General features: G+C 40.2%; 2 protein-coding genes across 2 annotated transcripts; both read right to left on the bottom strand.

Annotated features, from left to right (window-relative positions):
* Nucleotides 1-6070: 6070 nt before the first annotated feature.
* On the bottom strand, nt 6071-9480 carry LOC113580846 (heat shock 70 kDa protein). Its single transcript, XM_027015663.2, has 2 exons — nt 9373-9480; nt 6071-8638 (listed from the first exon to the last, which is right to left on the bottom strand). The coding sequence occupies exon 2, from the start codon at nt 8616-8618 to the stop codon at nt 6711-6713; it is 1908 nt and encodes a 635-aa protein (XP_026871464.2). The 5' UTR covers nt 8619-8638; nt 9373-9480; the 3' UTR covers nt 6071-6710.
* A 2404-nt stretch (nt 9481-11884) lies between these two features.
* Nucleotides 11885-21545, bottom strand: fus (FUS RNA binding protein). Its single transcript, XM_027015647.2, has 15 exons — nt 21351-21545; nt 20864-20891; nt 20567-20727; nt 20031-20199; nt 19463-19776; nt 19059-19242; nt 17150-17184; nt 13998-14030; nt 13777-13886; nt 13526-13655; nt 13211-13312; nt 13004-13124; nt 12789-12886; nt 12485-12626; nt 11885-12246 (listed from the first exon to the last, which is right to left on the bottom strand). Exons 1-15 carry the CDS (start codon nt 21361-21363, stop codon nt 12207-12209), a joined length of 1680 nt encoding a protein of 559 aa, XP_026871448.2. The 5' UTR covers nt 21364-21545; the 3' UTR covers nt 11885-12206.
* Between the last annotated feature and the right edge of the window lie 156 nt (nt 21546-21701).

Here is a 21701-nt window from a genome sequence, read left to right as displayed (position 1 = left end):
ACATTTGTCGCAGACTACATTCCCTCCGTCATTTTTTCGCCGTCAACCAGGCGTGTGGTTTAGAAATGACGAATGTACCACTTATCGTACGAAAGTTATATTAGGGGCAAACGGGACGGTTGTAGGTTAATACTGGGCCAAGTTCATTACTCAACAAACTAATTGACTAATTGTTTGACTTGTCAACTTATTCATTTATTTATTGATTGATTAAAAGCGCTTTTTATAAATTTTCTGAGATCAGCTGAGATAGCTCTGAAGACAGATTTTTTGCGTGTTTATTGCGTTTGGCTTATTTAATTTTTATCTAGGCTAAAAATGGGATACTTTGGGATATTTCATGTACTGCTGTTGACATTAAATCATGAATACAAACTATATATAAAACAAAGGTTTAGGTCAAATTTAAGGTATAACGTACTCTCAGGTGCAGCACGTCCACCCGCTCCTTTCTTTGTATAAATATCTCTCTTTCGGGGGCAAGGGGGATGGTACGTTTATCCGAATTTACCTACCGAATCTGAACTGTACATTTACGTGAATGAACGTACTCGCTCCCTCACATTTAGCAGAACTTCTTCACAAGGGGAGCTACTGGCACTAGTAGGGCCTAACATATGGGCGATCAGCCCAGCCGCATGTCGTATATTTGTAGTTACAAATCAATATTCACTTTATTATAGTAATAGTATATAAGATTATTACTATTATATTACATTAAGCAAAACTACCCAACCAAACCCTATATAAGCTCGGAAATGCATGGAACATTCCATGGCACTGTTGTTAACCTACAATACCAAACACATAAAAAGTTTTTATAAACGCTCTACAAAGCGTTTACTCGAGCGGTTATCTGTTCGATTGGCTACTTAGGGTTTCCTGATCCTAAATTCATTATTCATTATAATTCACCTGCCACAACGAATAACACTGAACTGGTACACTCATTAAGTACACAGCGATGCACTTGTATGCCGAGCTAATTTGCTAGCAAGGCTGGGGATCTGGGTCGTATAGTGAGTCCACTGAGTCTCTAAGTGGCGAATGTTTGGTTTCTAGGACTATTGTTGCTGAAATCACATCTGAATTTTAACAAAGTAGCTTTATTTTTTAACCTAGAGTGCTACATTAATTTATTTTATTTTTTATTACAGTATATGGCATTCCAACAATATAGCTTTGAAGATTTTAAGCAAGCCTTTAAGAACGTTTGGATTTTTTCCAACGTTATCTTTGCCCCAACACCTCAGCTGGGGTGTGGAAATGTCCTGTAAACCAAAAGAGGGCTTCGCACTAATGACGGTGTGTGCGCTGTCTTATTGTCTTCAGCCTTTATACAACCTTCGGAACTTTTATTATCCATTTCAGTAAGTTTAAAGGGAGAAGATTCAGTTTTTGCACAATGCATATATACAGTTCGATAACTTATAAATCTCATGTTTTCACAAGAAAATGCGAAGCAGTTTTTGGATAATGGCAATGACAAATTGGCAAATTAATCATTGATAGTTTGTAACCTACAACATATAGATTGTAGCGGTTTTAACACTAATAAATTGTCAATCACAGTTGATAAGATTAATTGGGGGACCACCCTGATTAACAGGGAAGCTGTATTAGTTATGATTCATTTACTAATGATTAATAATTCAGTCTCAATTTATGAAAGCTGCCAGTTCGAGATGGGATTATTTCTTGTTTACCAAACATTATATTATCACTCTTGACTCACAGACGTAATAACTAAAGGATGTTTATTGAATACGCAGATAGGAAAAATTTCATAACAATAATTGACTACGATTTTACTAATGACCAGGAGTATCGAATTCACTAGAATCACTATAATAAAGAAACGTAACAATGTATCCAAGCCAAAATGAACACAAATGAGTCATGGTGGACAAAAGGTTGCTAACTAGGCTAATTTAAAAAAAAGTGAAACCGAAAAGAAACGTGTTTCCGTAAAATGGGCTCAAACCCAGGTCAGCGAGGTGACGATACCGACAGCCAACTGGGTGAGCAACCACGCTCTAGCAATTGTGGGCCCGTGTGCAGAACAGTTAAATAAATCTTCGATCATGCAAAACAAAAGGAAAAAACTAACCGCCACGCCGAGCGTAAAAAAGGGGAGAGCAAAGGACGCCACGGGAAGAAATGGCAACCCCCATGCACTGGGCAAAAGCAAACTAAAACTTCCCCAACCAAACCAGAAAACGGGGGGGAACTTGAATGGCTAAGGGAAGCCTCGGGAGAGACTCGAGAGAGAAAACTGGAGAGGGGAGGGGACGTGTAAAAACACAAACACCCTCGCAGCACAGAAGTAAGGTGTAGCACAAGGGCTCACAGACCTCAATACCCGAAGTTACCGGCTAGGAGCTTGGATCAGAACTTTGGCAAAAACCCAACACTGAGTGACTGGGTCACTGGGTTTATATAGATCTAGCCCAACTGTTGGGTGTTAAGCCTGATTAGTGCCGTGCCTGACTCGAGGCCTCCCTCTGGTGGCCGGAGAGGGCCTCGGCCTGGCACCAGCCCTTACAGTTTCAAACAACTTGTGGGAATGACCAACCAGGCAATTTATCAACCAATAAAGTAAATTTATTAATAACATAAGATTCGTGGTGAAAGAGCATGACTAAAATATAACAAAAGACTCAAGTGGAAAAGGGAAAATTGTTGTGAAACAGCTAGAGGGAGAACTAATAGGACTGAGGAGGCTGATGATAGGAAAGAGTTAGCTAATCTAATTTGATGTACAAACAATAAGGTCACTATCGATACCAACTGGTAACGTAAAAATGCCTTTTCTTACGCCTCGACAGCTAGCCCATGCACAACTACTTGGGTGGCACTGAGGGAGATTGTCCATCTCCCATCAACTTGCCAGGATGCCACTGAGAGTGTCAATTTTCCATCAAATCACTGAGATGGTACTGAAAGAGTGTTTTCGTCTTCCCCAGCACTGCTGGTTTGGCAATGCACGAGCGTTTGAGGCCAACGATGATGAAACCACTAGGCTTCTTGGACCACGGGATTAGGGCCATAGAGCTGGCTTGGTTAGAGAGTCATAGCCCTTCAGGGGAAGGCCTTTCCGAAGCAGGGGTTTGGAATTCATTCCTGGCCGCACAATGGAACTCCAGTCTCAATCAACACAACCAGGCGAGTTTACTTGATATAAGCTGTGACCAAATTCCAATGAACACAAACTAAGAATAAGAAATTAGCAAACCAACAAAGAAAGAAAAAAAATATTAACATAAGATTCAAGTCTTTCTAGCTTCTTAGTGAGAGGCTATTGGCCTAGTTCAAAAGGAAAATTTAGAGTCTTGGTCTCTCCTCACAGAAGTTCTGTGGTGGGGGGGACCCCTTTTTCCGTGGGTCTTTCGCTCTCTGTTTAACACCTTGTACTTGACTGAGAAGGGGGTTGCACTTTCCAGGTGTAATCTGGGGGACAGGGCATTCCTGACTCATGCATATTCAATGACCTTCATTTTCACGATGGGGGAAAATAATTCCTGTAGGACATACACTAATACAGGAATACATAGGATCCACCACAAATCATTTATACAAAGAAAATCATACGTTTACTACCAATTTCTACCTCCTGGTCTTAGATTGAAGTTTGAAAAACAAATCCTAAAACGGGTGGCGCAACTGGATAATCATTACTTAATTCATCTTAATTACTTTCCTATTTTCTAGAAGTTACAAACTAGTGATTTTAATATATTGTCTAATTGGTTCATATAATATTTCTAGTAAACACAACCAGGAGTGATTAACAATATCTTTACAATAATTATGAGGTAGGTAACATACACATGAAGTGATCAGGATGAATAATGCAAATTAATATGGAAGAGGTAAGGAACATAATAATGAAACAATAAACACATCAAATAATAGGAGCAAACGTCACAATTTGGAGACTATATTACATTACATTTAACATCATAGTAGGAATCTGTGAATCTGTGAAAAAGAGAAACATATATCTGTGAACATATCTCTGAGGGATGAGAAAAGCTTGTTGTCTTGGTAAGGCTTTGAGTCTGATGGAATTTATTGTCACAGTTCCTTGAAGTATAACCAGGCTGGTAAGAGCTTCCCGCATTCCGATCTGTGGATTTTATGACACCTAAGAAGAGGAGGGAGGGTCAGAAAGCCAGGCCATCTTAGTAAGCCATCAACTAGGCTGTTTATGGCTTTGTTGCTCAGCATAATGGCCCCAGAGGGGTACTGGGTCAGGTCTGTGGCCCAGAGGTGAGAAAAAGCCCACCCTGGCCATGTCAAAGTTTCATCAGAGGGATCATTTGTAGTCTATCTTCATTACAAGATTAACTGTACAACATAATTTAAAATATATACTGTAGACATAAACTTGTAGTTTCAAAATAATACAATAGATTCAGATGCCACCTACATTATACTAGTTGAAATTATTTTTCCTGTGGTCAGCCAAAAGCCTATGTGGCAGGTGGTGTGCAAAGAATGTTATATCCTGGATGGATTTTATATTCTGGATATCCTTTAGAGGTAAATACAGCATTTTGGTTTAATGGCCTTGCATTATTTTTAATGCCTTCAAACAAAAAATTGCAATGCCAACAGTTGATTTTGACACATGTAATATCTCTGATTGATTTATTATGCCTTTTAACAGCCTTCTTTAATGGTATTGACATTTGTCCAATCCCCAAACTGCACATGGAAATGCCAGTTATATTCTTTGCTGCTCTCTCGGGCATGAGCTAATGGGACATGACTCTCAGTGGCTTCAGAAACTGACCTGGCAGTTTTCCAGTACTTAAAGGTCCCTGAAACTGTGAGTCTTTCAGCAGAGGAAGTAAACATAAGGAAGTCATGACTGTTCTGAATAAATGCCTGCTTATTGATTGTTGTTATTTTGGCAGGAGAAAGAGTATCACTTCTTTCCATGTTTATGTCAAGGGAACAGCTTCCCCATTCTGCAACACTGCAGAAACATATATAAAACTTCAACTGTGCAGTTTTACATTTTAGCCAATAAGCAGCTTTTTATGTTGCTACAATATAGATTTCCTTTTGGTGGAGACACTAAATAAGTAATAAGTATCATTTAAGCACAAAGCGCATGTTGCACCATAGACTGAAAGACTCACAGCATATGGAGATAATGCACTATCGTGCAAAAGCATTCTTGCAGCACGTCCTGTTCCTTTAATTCAGTTCTAGTCACCAGCAGATGTAGAAATAATCCAGGCTGAACACAGTGGAAACAGAGAGCTCTCCTAGAACCTAAAACCTTCAAAAGCTCATGAAGGTGAAGTTGAATCCAAGGGCTCTTTGCTGTCCTTAACAGCAGGGAACCTCTCATTGGCTGCCCTATCATCTATGTCATCATCATCATCATCATCTATATCTGTGCTGTTTTTTTTTTTTATCTGCTACACCGTCTGAAGAGGTCAATTTACTTTCTGGAATCAAACTTAGCTAAATGATTAACTCAGCTGGTGTACTAAGCTACACATCCTTGTTGGGGAGTATTCATTTAAATTATTATTATTATTATTATTATTATTAATAATAATAAATGTTTACATTGTTATTGTTGTTATTGTTAATATAATATAATATAATAACCCAGTCTGCTGTTTTTAAAGCCATCGGGCTACTTGGGGTGAGATATCTTATATTCGATTTTGGAGACCAGGACTTGACGTGACCTCATCTGTCATCTGGGACCACATTGTTAAATGAATGATTGTACCGTCATCTGCCGCTTTACTGTGGAACTATATGCAAAATAAGGAAAATGTAATAAATGAGAAATCATTGCTGGAACATAGGATAAAATGATAGCGACATAGAAAAGGTGTGTCCTAGAAACATGCATTTAGCGTCTAGCTCCTAGAATGTCCTAAACCATGGTTCTGAACCCAAACGTATATTATACCTCAAGTTGCCATGAAAAGAAACTTCAGACAGCAGCAGTGTTGTTAAATCTGCCCTGGGAAGTAATCATTTCAAGCAGTCAAGCAGTGCATGTTAAGACAAAAGTCACTGCAGTTCATAAACTACAAATGATTAAAGAAGGCTTTATTTGCCTTATTTACAGTAAACCACTTGTGCTGGTTCTACCAATATTAACATCACAATTTGTCTGGAAGGAATAATCTTTATTTCTATTACAGACACCATATTATCTTTATGTTATGCACTAGTGACTGCCTGGAAGTGAAGTTCAACTTTTTATTGACAAAATGCAAAGGTTATGAAAACAACAATGTATTCATAGAATTCTTATTTCAAATGATATTTCTTTCAAAATATTTTCAGAAAATTACCAATAGAGCTTCCACTTCTATAACAAAATAGATACCCTACATACACTAGTAAGAATTTCCAAAAATACAATTAATTTAAAACAAATTTCCCTGGCAGGTATAATGTGTCATTTCCATTACAGGACCTGTACTTTGTAACTTTGTTATGAAGTAGTCACGGTTTAGAAGTTACATTTTTATTGATAACATACAGAGGTCCATAAGTTATGAAAACTTTAGGAATGCACTGAATTCTTCGAATTTAATTCTTCAAGTATTTCCAAAACCTGACAAATAACACAATTTCTGTGTACTGTGTACTTCTCAAAAGAAAGCATAACTTTGGTTCCTAAGTACCCCCCCATCCAACCCAATGTTTAAGAAGCAGAGCTATTTTTAGTCAACCTCTTCAATAGTGGGCTCTTGGGTCTGAGCTCCACAGCCTCCATCTGGCATCCCTCCCTGGTACAGTTTGGTGATGATGGGGTTGCACACCTTCTCCAGCTCCTTCAGCTGATGCTCATACTCCTCCTTTTCAGCCAGCTGGTTGTTCTCCAGCCACGTGATGGCTTGGTTGCACCTCTCAATGACTTTCTTCTTGTCGCCCTCACTGATCTTGCCTTTCATGTTCTCATCCTCGACACTGCTCTTCACGTTGAAGGCAAAGGACTCAAGAGCATTCTTAGCAGCGATCCTCTGTCTCTGGAGGTCGTCCTCTGCTTTATACTTGTCTGCTTCCTGCACCATCCTCTCAATCTCCTCTTTGCTTAGACGACCTTTGTCATTGGTGATAGTGATTTTGTTTTCTTTACCAGTGCTTTTATCCACTGCAGACACATTGAGGATACCATTGGCGTCAATGTCAAAGGTCACTTCAATCTGAGGGACTCCTCGAGGTGCAGGTGGGATGCCCGTCAGGTCAAACTTCCCCAGCAGGTTGTTGTCTTTTGTCATTGCTCTCTCACCTTCGTAAACCTGGATCAGAACACCAGGCTGGTTGTCTGCATATGTGCTGAAGGTCTGGGTCTGCTTGGTGGGGATGGTGGTGTTGCGTTTGATGAGAGCGGTCATGACTCCACCTGCGGTCTCAATGCCCAGGGACAGCGGGGCCACATCCAGCAGCAGAAGGTCCTGGACGTTTCCAGAGGTGTCACCCACAAGGATGGCAGCCTGGACAGCTGCACCGTAAGCCACTGCCTCGTCTGGATTGATGCTCTTGTTCAGCTCTCTGCCATTGAAGAAATCCTGCAGAAGTTTCTGGATCTTGGGGATTCTTGTAGAACCTCCAACCAGGACAATGTCATTGATCTGCGACTTATCCATCTTTGCATCACGTAGGGCTTTCTCTACAGGCTCCAGTGTACATCTGAAGAGGTCGGAGTTCATCTCCTCAAAGCGTGCTCTGGTAACAGAAGTGTAGAAGTCAATGCCTTCATACAGGGAGTCGATCTCAATGCTGGCCTGAGAGCTGGAGGACAGGGTTCTCTTGGCCCTCTCACAAGCTGTGCGCAATCTCCTCAGTGCACGCTTGTTCTGGCTGATGTCCTTCTTGTACTTCCTTTTAAACTCTTCCACAAAATGACTGACCATGCGGTTGTCAAAGTCCTCCCCACCCAGGTGAGTGTCACCTGCTGTTGCTTTCACCTCAAAGATGCCATCTTCAATGGTCAGGATGGACACATCAAAGGTTCCACCACCAAGGTCAAAGATTAGAACATTGCGTTCTCTTCCTTTGCTCTTGTCAAGACCATAAGCAATGGCTGCAGCAGTGGGTTCGTTAATAATTCTCAGTACATTTAGTCCAGCAATTACACCAGCATCCTTAGTGGCCTGCCTCTGAGAATCATTAAAGTAGGCTGGAACAGTGATGACTGCATTTGCCACTTTCTGACCCAGGTAGGCCTCTGCAATTTCCTTCATTTTAACCAGGACCATGGAGGAGATTTCTTCAGGGTAGAATAACTTGGTCTCTCCTTTGTACTCTACTTCAACTTTTGGTTTTCCTCCTTCACTGACAACCTTAAATGGCCAATGCATCATGTCAGACTGCACGACTGGATCATCAAATTTTCGGCCAATGAGTCGCTTTGCGTCAAATACTGTGTTATTTGGATTCATGGCCACTTGATTCTTGGCAGCATCTCCAATTAAGCGCTCTGTGTCAGTGAAAGCCACATAGCTGGGGGTTGTTCTGTTGCCCTGGTCATTGGCTATGATCTCCACCTTTCCGTGCTGGAACACCCCAACACAAGAGTAGGTGGTGCCTAAATCAATCCCAATAGCAACTCCTTTCGCTGTTGACATTTTGATTAATTATGGTAATTCTGGGGAGAAAAAAAAAAGAAAAATATCAGTAACATTTCAGAAAGAAAGAGTACTAACTACAAGAACGTGAATTTGTCAAACATGCACAAAAAAATCCCATAATTTTTGCTTTTTTATTTTTGAACAGTTAAAATCTACGGTTTATTTAGAACGTTGATGTCAACGGAAAGCAACGTTCGGGGATGACGTCACGTCAAAAAAAAACAACACACACACACACACACACACACACACACACACACTAGTCATTCCTGCACATATAGCACTGACTAGCTAACACTGAAATATAGCTTTCATCAGATCTCAAAAAACAAACCAGCACAATGATTTATTTTAAGGCACAAATAAACATGGTACACCCAATGTTTGTTGTTGTTGCTGCAAACCTTACGGCGAACCGTCTTACAAGTTATAATGTTAACTAACCTATCTTATCTATCACTAGTTATTAGCTATTTTAACTATTAACTAAATATATTACTATTAACTAAAATTAAGAGTCTGACGGATCAAAGTTATATCAATAAACCTGGCATCGGTCGTACAGATTATTACTGGGTTTATTCTAGCTAGGCATCTACTGTAATCTAAACCTATTCTGATTTTTATTAGCTAACGAGTGACATTTAAAACTGTTAAGCCTATATCAGTGCAACGTTGATTTAAAACAAAGCCGCCTTCCATTACATTTATGCCACTGCAGAATCTACATGCTTTAAATGTTAGTACTTACCAAGGTAACGAAACCCGTATCTGAAGCTGTTTGTTGGACTTTTGTGGCGATGCGGTTTTCCGTGCGGTGTCCTTCGTCCTGCTCCGACAGACTGCCAGTCATCGGCACATCGCCACTATTTATTTGGGATCTACGCGCTCCACAACTTTCTGGAACTCTCCGGCAGCGTCGTCCAATCGCACGGCAGCATTACGCTGTGACGCCGCTCGGTGAGCTCGAGCGTCTGTGCTCGTGGCTTCTACCCTCTTTCTGGATACTTCTACAGCGTTCCACTACTGATCGTTATAAGGCTATTACAGTTACAACATGTAAGGGAGGATTTATTAGTTTACATTTATTCTGTTTATTATTTATTCTATTCTGTTATGCTCATTTAAACGACAACTGCCTAGGCCAATGGCCATCAAACTCTTAACTTTGCTATCAAACTCTCAATTTCACTATTTGTCTCTCCATCACTATCAAGAATACGTAAGAATATGACAGTATATGTAAGAATTTTGATCTTGTGTGTGTGAGCATGACAGTGTGTGTAAGAGGTTTGATAGTGTGCGTGAGAGTTTAATGGTGAGTGTGAAAGGTTTGATAATGTGTGAGAGGTAATTTTATATAATAGCCTACAGGACCTCCCATAAGTAAGCATGCATTATTAGTTTAAAACAATAATTCTTATTTATTTTTGTCTTCTTCCAAAGTGCTATTGTGTCACCAAAACCTGAATCCCTATTTGAGTCTGATTTGTTTGAACGAACTGTGACACCATTACCGATCGCTCTGTACTGCTTTGTTAGTTTCAGTATGTGTGAGACAGAGGATCTCTGTGTCGGAGAATGTTTCCGAAGACTGCATAACTTCAACATAAAATTAAAGAAAATACATCATTTGGATGTCTGTCATTGTCTGAAATGAAATCACATTGACATGCTAGTGAAAATACCATTAAGCTAGCAGAGGAACCCTGATAATTGATGGACAAATGCTAATGTAACATTACTTAAAAGCAAACTAAAAATGACTTCTGCATTCGACAATTCAACATTTAGGGTAGGTGTTAATGGATGGCTTGTTTTCCCCCCCATTTTTACTATCTCTGCTGACGCCTCTGCCATTGGAGATCACTCCTCAATGCTTTGCTAAAATCTCAACGAGCCTGTGTCATGCAAATTGTGATATTATTAATGTAACGTTACTTTAAAAGCAAATTAAAAACAACTTTTGCATTAAACAATGCAACATATAGGGCAGATGTTAATGAATGGTTCTTTTTCATTTTTGCAATAAGTGACACCCCTACTTATTAGAACAATAAACAATTTACTAACTGAATCGCTGCTGGAGAACAACGCCTGTTGACACCTACTCCTTCCGATGTGATGTACATGTGTAAACTACTGTGGGAAGAGAAAACCAGAGATACAGAAAACTAAGATACTTTGTGTTAAACAGGCATGCTGCAAAGGAAGGCTTGGCTCATTTTGGCCCCACTTTGGATTCAGCCATCACAATTTGTGCCAGCTTGATGATTTTCTAGTGTCTTTTCACAGATATATACACTGATCTGTCATAACATTAAAAGCACCTATTTAATATTGTGCATGTCCCCCTCGACACTAAAACAGCTCCGACCCATCAAAGCAGTTACATGAATGCCCAAAGTAGGCGACATGCACGCACACCTGGCCGTCCATATGATGTAAAAAAAGAAGTCAATTTTAGATTGGGCCGATTTCTTCCATTGTATCATGGCCCATTGTAGAGGCTTGCAGGGTGACAGGGGTCAGTATGGGCACTCTGACTAATCTGTGGCTGTACATCCCCATGCACAATAAGTTGTGACGCTCTGCATTCTGACACATACCAACTTATGCTAGTGTCCCTTCTGTGGGATCAGACAAGAAGAGACAGCCTTCGCTCTCAGTGTGCCTCAATGAACCCTGAGCTCCCATGATCATTCTGCCAGTTCACAGGTTATCCTTTCTCGGAACACTTTTGTTAGGTACCAACCACTGCATTACTGGGAATACTTTGCAAGACTCTAGACAACCCCATTTGGCACCTGTCAAAGCCATTCAGCCTTATACTTACCCTTGTTCCATTTCAACAGTTCGTGTAACTTCTCTTGCTGCCTAATATATGATGCCTTTGTAACAAGATAACCAAATATTTTCTTCATCGGTCAGTGGTTTTATTGTTGGCTGATTTATACTAACCACCTATTTAAATTGAACGAGACATTCATTTAAATAAATTAGTTGGGTTTTTTTTCCCCCTCAAAGTGCATGTTCTCAAAGTTGAATGTTTTGATTTGGTTTGGGGGTGATATTCTCCACCAGTGTCAAGCTTTACTGAAAGTGTGGGCTGCATTTGCAAATGTATTTTTTGATGTCAGAAATGTTGGTACAATCCATTTATAGCCCACACTGACATGACACAGCTTATAAAATCTTCCGTCTCAAAGATGAGGCAACAACACTCCTGACACTTAACAATGAAAACTATTTAAATGAATATTTATTTCTATAGCCAATAAAAAAAAAAAATAATAAAAAAAAAAAACCTCTACAAAGAAAAACAATTTTCACAAATACTGATGCAAATAAATGTTTTACAGGGAGCACAATATCTTTCAAACTTAAATAATACCCTGGCTGAATTAATCCAAGTCCTAGCTAAATTATTTTCAGTGCAGAGCTAAACCTAAACTATGGGAATCTTGCTTGCAATGTACAAGTGCATATAAAATGTATGTTTAACAAATGGTGAGTTGTGGAATATACTGGTCCCAGCCTTAAGGTGTTTGGAAGGGAGCAGGAACACATATCCTTGTTCAGATATCAGTAAGGTCTTTCCCGACGGTCATGTCTGTGTTCACTTCTGGAAAAAACAAACAACCATACAGACAATAGAGAGAACGTTAACACTACACCAAACAAGTAACAGCCAAATTAAATTATATAAAAAAAATACAAATTTTATATATATATATATATATATATATATATATATATATATATATATATATATATATATATAAAAACAAGATCAACCCATATACACCCCAATGCTTTTATTTATAACTGAGATATAATTGCATACTTCATCCAACTCTTACCTGGAGTCCATCTTGCCAGGGCCGAATCCACCTCTGTCACCCCCTCTCCCTCCTCTGAAGCCCCCTCTGTCACCACCCCGTCCACGAAACCCACCACGATCAAAACCACCCCTGCCCCGCTCACGGTCTCCACCATACCCTCCTGAAAAAGATGAGATACTGATTAGCACCAGAGTTGATGTCCAAGATTAACCTTTTTGTTATTACACCTTTCACTAAGATGACAGGCCATACAGCTGCCTTTAATTATATACCTAAATGTACCAATGGGCTTATCTAAATGGACAGTGCAATTGCACTTTACCTCCCATAGGTGGCATGCCTCCACCAGCACCCTCGGGTTTGGGTGCTTTACATTGATTACACTCATTACGCCAAGAGAAGTTCAGATTTCCACATGTCCTTTGCAAAGAAAACAGATAAAAAGCTGAAGCCATCTCAAAAAGAAACCGATGCTGTTGATATCTTCATCAGATGTCCAAAACAACATTAAGCAGGCATGCATCCACACACACTCACGGGTTTGAACACTTCCAGTCGCCAGCTCGTTGCTGGCCTCCTCCACTGCCATTATTACCCGGGAAACCACCACCACCACCACCACCTCTTCCTGCACCAAAGCCACCTCTTCCCATTGGTCCTAAAGACAAGGTCACCATTCTCAAAATCTGGTAAAGACAAACTAAATTAAAAAAAAAAAAAGACACACACACACACAGAGCTCACCTCCTCGACCACGTCCACCCCTCATGCCTCCACCACCACGTCCAAAGTCTGCCCGGCGCGTTGCAAACGACACTTTAATGGGGTTTCCGTTAAAATCTTTTCCTGCAAACATCCATATGAGACATGTATGATAAATTCCACCAATTTAAACTGTCCATTTCAATCATCCGTGGAATCGTGCCTAGATCTCAAATACTCTCATACAGGTCACGAATGGAATCTGACTGAGCAAAAGCATATAATGGAGTGCCACCTTTCATACTTCAGTGTACATACACAGAGGTAAAGTACACAAAAGCCAATTCCTACACCAACCATCAAACCAGTCGATTGCAGCTTTAGCAGAAGGGGGGTCATCAAAAGAAACAGTTGCCTCGCCCTTCAGTTTCCCTGTGTCTCGGTCCGTATAGAGGTTTATCATAGGCATGCCGGTCTTTTTATTGACCTGAGCAAGAGGAGGAATGCAAAAAAAAAAAAAAAAAAAAAAAAAAAAAGAGTGGGAGTTAGCAGTGTAAGGAAGGGTTGCACCAAGCTGCCTCTTCCACTCCAAGTTCCTCACTTTGTACCTTGATGATGCCAATCTGCTTGAAGAATTCCGCCACGGATTCCACAGTATAGTCATCTCCCAACCCTTGCACGAAGATGGTGTTATTGTCAGAGTTATCCTGCTCCTGCACTGTAAAACAAAAATAATCAAGATGTTATCATACAACCTTCACAAAGTGTTAAATGTGTGTTTTGAACAGCCAAGGACTGTGGGGTTTGTAAAGCTGAAGGATTCACTTACTATTAGGCCCACCGGGTCCATGGTCCCGCGGCCCTTTGGAGTAGAGCAGAAAGGTTTACAATCGATGCCCAAATAAAATACCAACTACATTCATACATAGATCTCGACATTAATGATTAAACCCCATTTTCTAGATCATTGAAAGGTGTGTGTGCGCACATACACTCAAATATAGCTACAATTAACTAATTCACCAGTCTGGCATATACAAGTCCATTCAGCATCACACTGTTAAATGACAACACATGCAGGGGAAAATCAAGCAACAACAGGAAAAATAAAATAAAATAAAATAAATAAATAAATAAATAAATAAAAATCCCCACACAACACACAAAATGCCAACACTATGACCATTTTTTAACCAAAAGGTTTAAATTACTTTCAACCAAAAATGCATTTTTAGTGACTACCAATTCCCTAGCCACATGAAAAACAAGAAATATTGCTGAATTCAGATGTCTATATTAAAGATTGTGTGTGTGTGTGGTGCATGGCACCCTACATCAGAAAACCAACTAAATATTATAAAAGCTCCTTTTATTTATTTATTTATATTTTTTTTTACACACCTCACAAGCAAGACCCATTATTATTTTTTTGCTACCACATTTAAGCTATTCCATGTGGACAGAAAGCACCCACAGAATACCTGAATATTTGAAGCACAATTTCAGACCAATAAACATTTTTGAATGTGTTCCAAAAAATAAAAAATAAAGTCGACAAGAAACCATCTCGCAGAACATAATGAGCAGTGGTCAGAACCTTCACATTAACAACATCTCCAACAACCACCAGTTCCAAATACATCATGAAACCAATACATCCACTATCCACACCAGGGCATTTCATATACGGCTCTTGCATGCTTCCATTTTGACTTTCTTTATGGTGTTTGGAGGTGTAGAAAACCCAACGTTGGAAAAGCAAGGATAACGATGTTAAATTTGAGCATTTCTGCATGAGGACGTTAAATTCCCTTCATAAGGGTTGAACCATTTCACAGAATTTGTCACTTCACCTCTCCGGCACCTAGAAGTCATTTCTACATAGCAAGAAAGACACTAGCATTGTTTTAGCCACTTTTTTTCCACCATCAGCCAAAACATTATGTTACCGCCATTTTTGGTGTTTAAAAACCTCCACTGTGTTTATATGACCACAGCCTACGAGGCTGTACCAAGTTCTGCTGTGCACTCTGGTGTCAAGCTCACAAATTCCTGAGAAATCAGACAGAGTTCCTTACTGATCATTTGAGAGTTTCACTGGGAATGATCAGATGACTCATTGCAATCATATGACATAACATCAAATTCCAGGACTCTCCCGCCAAAACGGTTCCACTTTGACAGTGAGCCCGTTGAAGTACTAGTCTTTGACTGAAGACGGACATGGTTCTCAGATGAAAGGTGTACCAAAGCCAAATGTAACATGCATAAGAGCATAAGGCATTTTATACGTGCACCTTATCCTGCCACAGCCATCATGCCTATACCATACTTGATTATCACCACCATTCTGTTAGGTGGTATAGAGTTCATCACCATGGTTTTTTTCCACCTACATCAGGTCACACACTGTGACAGAGGTTGTGACCTCTGGAGTTGCTGGCGAACTGGACAATGGTGGCAGGAGGCTCCAGTCAGCAAGCAGGCCTTGGAGAGCCATCTGTCCAGCGATGTATTTTATTGTTCAGGTGAATCACATATGAGTAAAGGAACATGGTCTTGGTGGACTTGTGTCAGTGAGTGGGGTTTGTATGAATAACGCACACAATCAACAATTAAGAGTGAAGCACTTAACATGGCAGCATCTAACTCAGTGGTGGCATAACCAGACACCAACTCTTGCCCTTGTGCACTTGCATACGTAAAATAGTGGCAGAGGCAAATTACCACCAGAAACAGCAATACTCACACACCTCATCTAATAAAGGGTCATATGAGTACGTTTCCACACAGAACTGAAAGGCACTGCTGCATGAAATGGGCAACAGCTCTCATCAAAACAAGTTGATTGTGAGACTGTGAAAACTCCACATGATTTAGCACAGGAAAAAAAGTACACAAACATATGCCAGAGATGGACCAAATATAATGATAACAGAGTATCTTCAAGGCCAAAAAAATAATAATAATTCCATGATTTCAAGAACATATTTTAACTGCGCAAATAACCTCATAATGCAAAAACGACTGCATTAAGAAGACAAAATTATGCCCTCTTTTTAAAAATCTCATTCTGTTCCTTTAACCTGCTTTGCCCAAATTAAAGCTTGAATTTGTTACTTCGTACTCTGGGGAAATACACTGAGATCTGGGTTTAAGGTGGGGTTGTGGTTGTAGAATAAAATAAGATGATGTCAGCACAAAGTCCCCTTGCCTAGCAAAAAAAACAAAAACAATCTACAAATTTCAACTGTCCTGCTGTGACACCACATGGGCTATTTCTCACACATATACCCACTAAATCATTATTACATCATCATGCCCCAATTAATCAAATATTTACTTAAGTAATTTGCCATTTCTGAGTCAGTGATTCGAGTTGTACAACAGATGAAACCACATGCCAAGTCAAACACACATCAAACTTAATCTCTGGCCAGTTAAGGTATATTGGCCCTCCCTGTCCTCACGATACTTGTGAGTTATTTGACACATAGAATCTGAATACACTTGTAAAGTTACAGGAGAAAAAGTGAATAAATGTAAAACTTATTTAAATGTGAAAACTTATTCAATGCGTTAATGAGTCAACAATGCCATGTGATTAAATTGTTCACTGCGTTGCACAGAGTATGTTTAACAGACCAAATGTTCAGGAATAAGAACATATCTGTAGGTTAACCATAATATACTATCCAGCAGATATGTCCTCAGTGCAACTGAGTACCAAGACGCTGTAAAATCCCGCTGTAGTCCCACTAAATGGACTTTTTATTTTACAACACTCATTGATCTTACACCTGAACCACACACGATTTTCTTTACCAAGTGGCTAGAGCGTCTTTTACCACTATTACCATGTCAAATCCAACATGGATGAAGTTACCATTACCATTCTTGCGTGAGGTTAGCAGATCCCACTCCCTCCTAAAACCAAGCACGCTTGAAACCCCCTGAAGTTCCTAAGAGTTTGTCACTTACCACCAAACTTATTGAATCCTCCACGATCGCCCATTCTGATGGAGAGGAAAGAGAAGCGAGACGAATTGAAGGTTGATGAGAGTGGTGCTCATTTTCACTCTTGATGTTGGGAAGGGCTCGCCTCTACTATTCCTCTAAACAAAACTTTCTACTGCGCCTGTGACCTTTCCTTTTACCCACTCCCACCTGCCAGTTAACCCAAGCTTTCATCTCATTGGCCACAAGCTAATTCCTTAACCCCATTGTGGACGTCTCACTGGACGGCACGCAGAAAAACATTCATCAGGACCACGAGGCCCATTCCTCTCAACGACACTGCTCTTTGAGCACACTGGCCACAATTTTCTTTAACTGCGTCTTTGCATATCTTTTCATGCATCTTAGTCTACCAGTGGGACTGGTCTACAATTGGATTTCCTTTAAAGTCTTTTCAACATTAGACCCAATTTGACACTGAATGTTTAGTTTTTAACCACTTTTAAAGGGTGAAGAGCCCCTTAAATATTGGATTCAATCGGGGGGCTGAAATCCCCCCCCGGGACCACCCCCCCTTAAAAAGGTCCCCTTCAGTAGCAAGTAACCACTGGCGTTTGACGTTACGATTCAACAAAGTAACATTTCATTTCCCCCCCCAATTTAGCATAGGTTTTGTTTTATTGATGTTGCTTTCATCTTTTCCCTAATCAAGCCTGCCATTCTTTCCCACAGATAACCTAAACCACTACATTTTCACAGGACCTTCTAATCCTGTTGCTCTCCCATTCTTCAAAAAGGAAAAAAATAGGAGAACCTTGAAGAACCAAGACCCTAGAAGGAGATTTAGAGATTTTCATTAAAACATGACATCACACAGTGAGTGATCCTGACGGAGAGGATGGAGTTCAGAGTGTAAAGGGTCATGGAGCACAGGGGTAATGTGGAGTTCACAAAAGAACAGCTGCAGGTGAAACGTAACGTGCAGTCGGAAACTTCCATTTACACCGAGTTTACAGGTGCCGACAGTTTGCATGCGTGATCACACAATGATACTGAGTGTTATTTGTTTTGGATTTATTCTTGGTGTGTAGAATAAGCATTTTATACTGGTGGATTATGTACACCACAGTTTTAGCAGTCTTTTAACCAGCGCTGACCAAAGGACAAATTTCATTTAAACCATGACCAATATGTGCTTGCAAAGAGTAACTAACCATTACTGACAATGGAACCATACCAAATTCACTGAGTTATTATATTTCAAGCATTATTGGGGAACCATAGGGAGATCTTTTTGTTTATCTTAAATGCTACACATAAAAAGCACAGTTCCATGAGTACCTGTGCAGCCTGCACCTCTTACATCATCATGCAATGTGAACTTGTGTATGAAGCATGTATTTTAATTTGTCAGACATGATTGCCATCTGATAGACAGCCCACACACAGTAGCTAATAAACATAACCCAAGTATTTTGTCAACATAAACTTGTTATTTAAGGCACTTCCAATACCGTATACTCATATGTCTCTCCAGTCATGTCTTCAATTGTGAAGCCCGTTTAAGACAAGGTTTTCACAGTCAACCAGAATCCGTTCCACATTGGAGTTTACACAGATCGCGTTATATTAACCAGGTTCTGATTCATACCATATTACCTTTTCCCATTTCCAGGAAACATTTTCAAACTTCGGTTAGTCACTGTGTGAATGTACATCTGGGCTCTAACATGTTTCCATATTACACATCCCCCAGTAAGGAACCAATCAATAAACCTTTGTTGTACATAAACAGTATTATACCATTTTAACCTACTACCTGTGTTTTGTCACAATTAACTCACATATATTTATTTTCCTAACATGAAACACAGATGTTGACAGGTGAAAACATGTTTTTCAAGGTTTGAAAAGAGCATGAAGAAGAGCTTACCCCATTCCTCTGCCTCGGGGTCCCCCGCGGCCCCCTCTGTCAAACCCGCCAGCTCCTCGACCTCCAAAGCCTCCACGGCCACGACCACCACGCCCATCTTGGCCATAACCACCATCTTGGCTACTATAACCTCCTCCACCACCACCACTACCACCACTCATGGGTGGGGCATCCGGATTGTAGCCTGGAACAGGTTTCATGTTAAACATCAAATCTCAGGGCACAAAAGTTATAAAATAAATCTCAGCCTGATGGTGAATCCGTCACTCGACAATTTATCTATTTTAAAAAAAAAATAAAAAAATTTCAACAAATAAACCAACAAAACCAAAAAACAAACTAACAAACCCTACTAAAAACAAAGCAAACCACGTAGGCCAATAAATTAAAGATTTCACACTCACCTCCTCCCTGTCCATACTGGTTCTGCTGGCCATAGCTTTGGGGTGGAGGTGAACTGTAACTAGAGGGCTGATTGTAAGGACCTCCACTGTGCTGAGAGGAATGCTGTTGCCCTCCATAACCCCCAGTTTGACCCCCACTGGCCCCATATCCTCCACCCTGGGCCCCACTGCTTCCGTATCCTCCACCCTGGGCCCCACTGGCTCCATATCCTGTGCCCTGCCCTCCGGTGCCACCGTATCCAGCACTCTGGCCCCCATAACTACATCCTCCTTGCTGCTGTCCATAGGCCGACGACTGAGAGCTGCTGCCGTAGCTGGGAACGGAGAGAATGAGTTTTGTTAGATAATATCTGTTTCACACTGTATAGTTGTTATACTCGGTATTACAGATCATCACTGTAACAGACAAATTAATACTATACAGATAAACTAACACTTGGTTTAAAGGATGAGGGTTCATTTATTGAGCAAACCTAAACTAAAAGTAACAAACATGATACAATTTTGTTTTAAACAGCACGTTACATCCAACTAGCTATTATGACTTAATGCACGAGCCCATGCTGACCTAGAGGTAGAGGCAGGAGTGGACTGTGACTGGCTATAGCCCGTATAGGACGGCTGCTGACTATAGCTTCCACCTTGCGGGGGTTGGCTGCTGCTGTTATAGCCACCAGAGCTGTATGACTGACTAGACTGGCTATAGCCCTGGGAAGGAGGTTGGGACCCATATCCACCTGCACAAAAGATAATGAGAAAACAAAACAAAACAAAACAAAAACAGAACAAATAATACAAATAAAACAAAGTTAGTTCAAAATCTAATGCTTAATGTCAGCCAGACGGGAGATCATATATTGCTTGACAAAAAAAAGTTGATTCGTGATATTTTTGAATCAAGAAAACAGTACATTTAATTTGCATGTATCTTTCTAGAAACTCAGCGATATATTAAAGGTAAAAGGCAACACCAGATAGCACACTAGATAATAACTAAGTGTTACGTGTTACACACCTTCAGATAACGTTAAGATCTTTGTCGAAAACCCCCAATTACTGGCCTGGGTGGTAAAAATATAAAAACTGCCTTGGGGCTCGACCAACCTGCCTGGGCTTGTCCATAGTTGGAGCCGTAACCTCCCTGGCTGTAGGGAGCGGAGCTGCTCTCCGAGTTTTGGCTGTATCCCCCGTAGCCCTGCTGGCTGTAGCTCTGGCTAGACGGTTGACTGTAACCTTGGTTGGACTGACTTCCATATCCACCATAACTGCACACAACAATCACGATGTTGCGAATTTCTCACCTCTCACTAATTTACAATGTAATCATCAAATGTATTTGCATTACATAATACGTAACATGCTAGCTAGCGTTAGCTTAGCTAGGTTAACTCATCAACTTACCCCCCGTGGCTAGCAGTTTGGGAATATTCTAAAGAAAATAAAAATGCTTTAATATAACCATATTAATTTTTAAAATAAATAATTGTTATATTACTATATCATTCTTCATAACTTTAAAACAAAAATTCAGCCCGTAGTCAATAAGGTGAAACGTCAGTATCGGTCTGGTCTGGATTGTCGTGGCTAGCTAGGTTAGCATAGCTAAGCTAAGAAAACAAAATGGTGGACGCCGACATGTTCTGCGCCGTTGTTAAAAGTTATCCGCCAGCTAACCTAGCTAAAACATCATTCATATGGCAGCTAGAAAGGTAACCGCGTCATTCTGCTCACACTAAGCGAAATGATATTCAAAACCTTCATATTTTAGCTAACTAGCTAGGTATGGCATTTCATGCGCAGCAAAATGCTGGCTAACTAGCTAGCAGCTAAACTTAGCGTTAGCATGCAGAACAAACAGTCACTAGCATTAGCTACAACTTATTCTTACCACTTGACGCCATGGCCGCTGTTATTTAAGATTACAATATAATTATGAGGGTTATAATTAGCTAGATTAGTTGGCTCTCTCGTTAAAGTTGTCGTTTCTGTTCAGTGCCTTCTCAAATAAACCGTGTCGCTCTCCTACTCACGACGAAGTTACAGCGCCGCTGAAATGTCTTTGTTGAGCTGGGGGGTGGCACTATTTGAGCAGAGACCTTATGAAATGGTTAGTGTTACTCTATGTAAAACTGGTCATCCATAATATTTAATCCCTTGGGTCTGTTAATTATCAGTTTATGCATTACTGTAGTATAATAAAACCGGAGTTGTTTAAACATGACGAGGGATTAGCATTCCA

Source organism: Electrophorus electricus, chromosome 1 (assembly GCF_013358815.1).
Source record: "Electrophorus electricus isolate fEleEle1 chromosome 1, fEleEle1.pri, whole genome shotgun sequence".
Taxonomy (NCBI): domain Eukaryota; kingdom Metazoa; phylum Chordata; class Actinopteri; order Gymnotiformes; family Gymnotidae; genus Electrophorus; species Electrophorus electricus.
Note: the sequence above shows the minus strand (reverse complement) of the source record. Positions and strands in the feature narration are given on the sequence as shown.